This window comes from Pimephales promelas, chromosome 19 (genome assembly GCF_988280905.1).
Source record: "Pimephales promelas chromosome 19, fPimPro1.hap1.1, whole genome shotgun sequence".
Lineage (NCBI taxonomy): Eukaryota > Metazoa > Chordata > Actinopteri > Cypriniformes > Leuciscidae > Pimephales > Pimephales promelas.
In genome coordinates this window covers 15,756,510-15,762,509 of record NC_142787.1, presented here as the reverse complement: position 1 = coordinate 15,762,509, position 6,000 = coordinate 15,756,510, and the positions used below count along the sequence as shown (strand labels likewise).

Here is a 6,000-nt window from a genome sequence, read left to right as displayed (position 1 = left end):
TGTGGAATTACTGTGTGTTGTGCATACAGCACTTTGGCATTTTTCAGACCTAGGGCACACTTGCGCACTTGGACGTGCTCTCGAGTAGCCAAGACCCCTAGTGTGGCTGTTTGGACAGGCCCCATGTGTTGTGTATATCTACTAGTTAAATTTGTCACCATTACGGAGTGCACTAGCACATAGACGGCCTCAAAGCGAACGCATATTGTCTAAAAACAGTCATAGAGCATGTTAGATTAGATCTGCAAGGCCACAGAACCAGGAAAACACAACATGGATGGAATGTAAAGAATAGTGGAAAAGACTAAACAGAGACACTGATAATAAATCAACACACAGAAACATGTTTATCAGGCCTTCTTTATGAAATGAGAAGAAAGTACAATGTTATTTTTAACGCTGTAAACATTCAAATTCATAGAAGAAAAATACAATGCTAAACAGATGAACAATGAATATAAACAGAAAGACAGACAGCTGAGCGACACAGTCCGTTTGTCACCCGGTCTTTATATGTCATCAACTACAGAGGCACTTCAAGGCCTCAGATGGTAACAAAACAGAGCGAGAAACGCGTGCGCACAAAGAAAATTATTACCCCCCCCCTCCCCACCCCCGCCTTCGTTATCTATCAGAGCGACCCTCGCATGCTATCCGCGAGTGTGCTGCTATACTCTAGCCTTTCATTGTCTGCTGCTGCGGCAAAAAAAAAAACAAAAAAAAACACAGAAATGTAAACTTTCAAAGGAATGGAAGGTTAAAAATCGCATAAAATTCTTCCAATGTTTCGTAATACTGGGAATGTTCCTCCGCCCAACACGACGAGGTTTCATCAAACTCAAAACCCTCTTCTCGAGAATCGGCTCCTCAAGTAACAGTTAAAACGCATATCAACAAGGTTAAAAATAGGACTAAAAATGATCCAAAAAACTACAACTATGGCAAAACACAAACACATAAACCCTGTTCAAACATTCACACTTCCTTGAAGACATGTAACACACACACACACACACCTGGGCTAAAGAGTGTGCTTATTGCATTTCGTTACCCCGGCGACTGGCTCAAACATTACCGGAAGTCTCCATCCCAAAGAAACGATGATCAACAGCTTGTATTTTGCGGCATTGGTACTCAACAGAACTAAGCTTGCGAGCTGTGGATGGTCGAAATGTCAATCATTTCAACTAGCGAACAACTGAAATCCCTATAGCTTAAAACGTAGCTACCATTCGAATAAGAAACATTGTTACTCGACTGAAATGCAGCACCTTGGCATATTTCATCAGTGACATCCTCTAACACAAGGACATTTTATATCATAGCTAGTGGCTGCATAATTCAACAAATGATTGCAGCACGTTCATCTTCATTTGGATAATTAGCACAATTGTCATGCGTTTTGTTCAATGTCACTGGAGAATGCAGAAGTCTTTATTTCAAAGGCTATGCTCCTGAGGTAATCTTGAAATCTAATTCGGTTGTTTGCTACATTTGCTACCGTTCGAAATAACACACACATCGGTTTTACATTCAACTTTGTCATGTAATAAATACATTGGGGGGAAAATATCAACAGCCAGCTGGAGGCAAGCCTTATGTCCTGGAGGCGGAGCTGTTGGCCAGCCAGGGGTTTTGATTGGTTGTGCAGGAGTACAGTACTGCCTTAAAGAGCAGTGGCAGCTGCTCCAGAGGAACGCCCATCATCTTACCTGGAACCAATTATTACATCATTAGCAGAGCAACGTTTTGATTGGCTATCGGTTGCACGCGTATTCACGATGCACCCGAATTTTCATTGTGAAATATTAAAAGGAAATCAATGTATTACAGTGCTGGGTTGATTACATACAAATTGTAGTCCGTTACAGATTGCATGATGATTACTTTTGACCAATCACATTTAAAATATTGATTTGAATAGGACAATCTTATGCCTGGTTCAGATTACACGATTTTAGCCCGATTTTGGCACGCTCCGTTTGACGTAGGGTGTCGTGGGGATTCGTAAACGACAACGGGCGTCGGGAGGCAAGATTCGATCGTATCATCTCGTATAGTGTGTCAGAGTGGGCGACAACCAACGTCGCGTCTGCGATGCTTCGAGACATCACGACAAAAAGACTAGCATGTTTAATTTTTTTATTTTTTTTAAGTACAGAAGCTTTTCCGTACTCAACTTTCAAAAATGGCGAAACGAAAGAGAGACGATGGTGCTAACGTTAAAAGTAAACTAAAAGTAAAAATATATAAGAAAACAATATTTTACCTCAAATTCTCTTTGAAGGATTGACAGCCCATACTGTCCTCTTCAAGCAATCCAGGAACGTGTCCATTGTCAGGTTTTCTTTCTTTTTTTACTTTTTTTCTGATACAACACTCATCGCTACTAGTTTCGCCTTCTCGATGACATCACGCGCGCCGTTAAAGATGCCATGCGATGACTGGTCAGAAAGCAACGTGTAGTCTGACATGTGTCTTGTCCACGACACAACAAGATTTTAGGAGTCAAAAATCACGTAATCTGACACAGTGACTATCGTAACAGACAAAAAAAATCGTGTAATCTGAACCAGGCATTATTAATAACATATTGATGTAAAATGACATATTGCACAGTATGAAGGGCATAAAACATAACGGATGTTTTTAATGTTTTTGAATGAACTCTCTGATGCTCACTGCATTCATTTGATCAATATTTCTGGTTGATTTCATTATAAGATATAATATATTGCTGTGATACAAAGCTGAATTTTCAGCATCATTACTCCAGTCTTCAGTGTCACATGATCCTTCAGAAATCATTCTAATATGCTAATTTGCTGTGCAAGAAACCCTTTTTTATTATTATCAATGTTGAAAAAAGTTGTGCTGCTTGACTTTTTTGTAGAAACAAAAAAGTTTTTTTTGTTTTTTTAACATTATAAATGTCTTAAATTGATCAAAAATGGCAGTTTGCTTTATAAAAATGTATTAATACTGACACCAAACTTTTTAACGGTAGTGTAATTGAAGAAAAAAAAAATCATCTTTTCGTGTTCTTGCTCTCATCTGTAATTTCTCTCCAAACGAACACATATACACACCTGAGGTATGGCGTATCTCAGAAAGGCAGGTGATGATGTCAGAGAAGCGTTTGGGCCGGTGAGGGTGGAGATGTTCAGTAAGGTCGCGACACACAGACCAGTAACGTTCACTTAACTGTTCCAGCATGGGTGTGTTGGACAAACCTGCCACATCTACAACACACACACACACACACACTCAAATTACACACATCTGCTCTGTCGTAAAAAAAGATCTCAGTGTGTATCAGGGTTAGTGTATGTGTGTTATCTGTGTGTATGTGTGTGTTACCGTGATTGAGCAGGGTGACTGTCTTCAAGCAGCTGAACTCCTCATTGCTGATGTTTAGTTGATGAAACTTACGAAAGAGAAAATTTAAGCTTTCCATCACCTCCATAGCATCCTCACCAAACCTGTACTCACACATGCATACATTCATTAATATCATTTTTTTGTACATATAATTCACATTAAAGATCAAATTAACTCTTATATATATATATATATATATATATAACACTTTACAGTAAGGTTTCATGTGTTAAATACATTAGATAACATTAACTAACAATGAACAATACTTCTACAGGATTTATTCATCTTGTTAACTCAATCAACATAAGTTAATGCTAATTTCAACATTTAATAATACATAATTAAAATCTTTTTTTATTATCACAAAATAAAAAAAAATTGCTAAATAAAAAAAGATGAATGAATGCTTAAAAAAACATACAAACATACACACACACACACACACACATATATATATATATATATATATACACACACACACACACACTGTATATTGCTCATTGTCAGTTCATATTATGTCATGATTTAATGTTTACATTACCAAAATATTTTATGTTAAATTCAGTATGAAATCAAAATGGATTTATAGTATTTATAATATTTTTAGTACAAATGATTTATCACATAATTGTTTGTTTGAAATTCATGTGCACTAATATTGAATCAAAATAACTTCCCCTGCCTCTGGCATCTCTTCTTTAGCGTGAGGGCGGGGCAACCGGTCACCAATAGCAAAACACAACCATCCAATCAATTCCCCATGGAAAATCAATTCGCTCCCTACATTTATTTTTGTTCAAGAGGTCGTTTCACTCGGTTATATGGCACAAAAAGGAAAGAATAGAATATCATGGAAACTTTGATGGCCATACACCTATATCTCACCTCTGTAATGTCAGGCCGGATGGTGTGTACTGGTGTGTGATGTTGGCCAGTTCTCCCAGTATCTGTCCGCTGTGCACCGTGAGCAAGGAGAGCAGGACGAGCTGATGCCAGGAAGCCCCCAGTAAACGAGTGCAGTCTTTGATGGACAGATCACTGTAGAACGGTAAACGCTTCAGCCAGACGATGTGTCTGAATAACAGCTCATCAGCTATACGACACAGCAGAGCCAACAGCTCCGACTGAGTCACGATATACCTGAACAAAGGACAAACAGAGACACTTGGAATTAAACAAGCTGGATCTTTCAGCATCTTTAAGACTCCTTTTCCATATAGGATAATATCTACATATAGGAGGATAACACAGTATTTATATAGCAATGGAACAATGGTATTGAGCTATTTTTTTTTATTATATGCACAAATAAGGTATACATACATTTTAAATTATGTTTTTGAAAGACGTCTGTTGTGCTCACCAAGGCTGTTTTTATTTCAAAAACGGTACAATTGTGAAATATTATTACAATTTAAACCAAATGTTTTAAAATGTAATTTACTCAAGTGATCAGAGCTGATGTGAGCATCATTACTCCAGTTTTCAGTGTCACATGATTCATCAGAAATCATTCTAATAAGCTGCTCAATCTTATTATTAATAATTATTAGTTGTTTTGCTTAATATTTTTGTGGAAACTGTGTTTTTCTGGATTCTTTAATAAAAAAGTTCAAAAGAACAGCATTTATTTGAAATGGAAATATTTTATAATCACTTTAATTCATTTTTAATAAAAGTATTGATTTCTCACAACAACACAAATCTTAGGGTGCAAAAGATTTCCAAATATAAAATGTCCCTCAGGAGCTTCTGGAAATATTTTGATACAAAATATGATGATACAAGCAACAATCTGTGTTTTGAACAATTAATTGAAACATCGAACCCTTAATAGCAAGTAACATAAAATATACCACTGAAAAAAGAAAAAGATAAATAAATAAATAATTATATATATATATATATATATATATAAAATTTTTTTTTTCAGTGGTATATTTTATGTTACTTGCTATTAAGGGTTAATTAATTGTTCAAATATATACATATATATATATAATATATATATATAATATATATATATATATATATATATATATATAACACATTAGACAATCAAAATGGCTCCAAAGATCAACTTTTTTATTTGTGGTTTGTATCACCATTTAAAAAAAAAAAATCTAAAAATATATCAACATTCAGCTCAAGGTCAGCTGCCTTTTGACAACATGCTGCTTGTAACATTTAGATAAAGATGGTGTCAGACCAGATCAAGACCATTAGACACGACTACTGACACAGACATTTGAAAACCTAATGGCCAAGTAAGAGAGATAATCCAACCAAATCCAGTTCAAAAGTTGTGTTTGATATGTAATGCTGTGAGAGTCTTACCCCTTCTCTATGACCATGGGTGTAGTGAGAGGTGTGAGGTCTTCCGCATTGAGTAGCTGTGTTGAGAATGTGTGTGATTGCGTCTTCAGGCTGCTGCCAGTAGGGGGCGGCATAGGATATTTACACAACAGGAAAGAGTGTGTAAGTTGAGGACTGCTGCACTGATCCCTACAGGACACAGAGTACGTGCTCATATCCACAGAACGGCTGCAGAGAGAGAACGACAAACAAGGTTATGTGTGTCTTATACGCCCAAGCAATCTTAGTTTATAAATGTAA

At 36.4% G+C, this 6,000-nt stretch overlaps 1 protein-coding gene across 1 annotated transcript in view; it reads right to left on the bottom strand.

Annotated features, from left to right (window-relative positions):
• Nucleotides 1-342: 342 nt before the first annotated feature.
• The window catches only part of nr6a1b (nuclear receptor subfamily 6, group A, member 1b), a 28,908-nt gene continuing 23,250 nt past the window's right edge, over nucleotides 343-6,000 (bottom strand). Inside the window, exons 6-10 of the mRNA XM_039689533.2 lie at nucleotides 5,722-5,928; nucleotides 4,270-4,524; nucleotides 3,361-3,482; nucleotides 3,090-3,242; nucleotides 343-1,712 (exon numbers count right to left, since the gene is read on the bottom strand). Coding sequence (XP_039545467.2) covers nucleotides 1,597-1,712; nucleotides 3,090-3,242; nucleotides 3,361-3,482; nucleotides 4,270-4,524; nucleotides 5,722-5,928 — 853 coding nt within the window. The 3' untranslated portion in view covers nucleotides 343-1,596. The remainder of the gene's footprint in view (nucleotides 1,713-3,089; nucleotides 3,243-3,360; nucleotides 3,483-4,269; nucleotides 4,525-5,721; nucleotides 5,929-6,000) is intronic.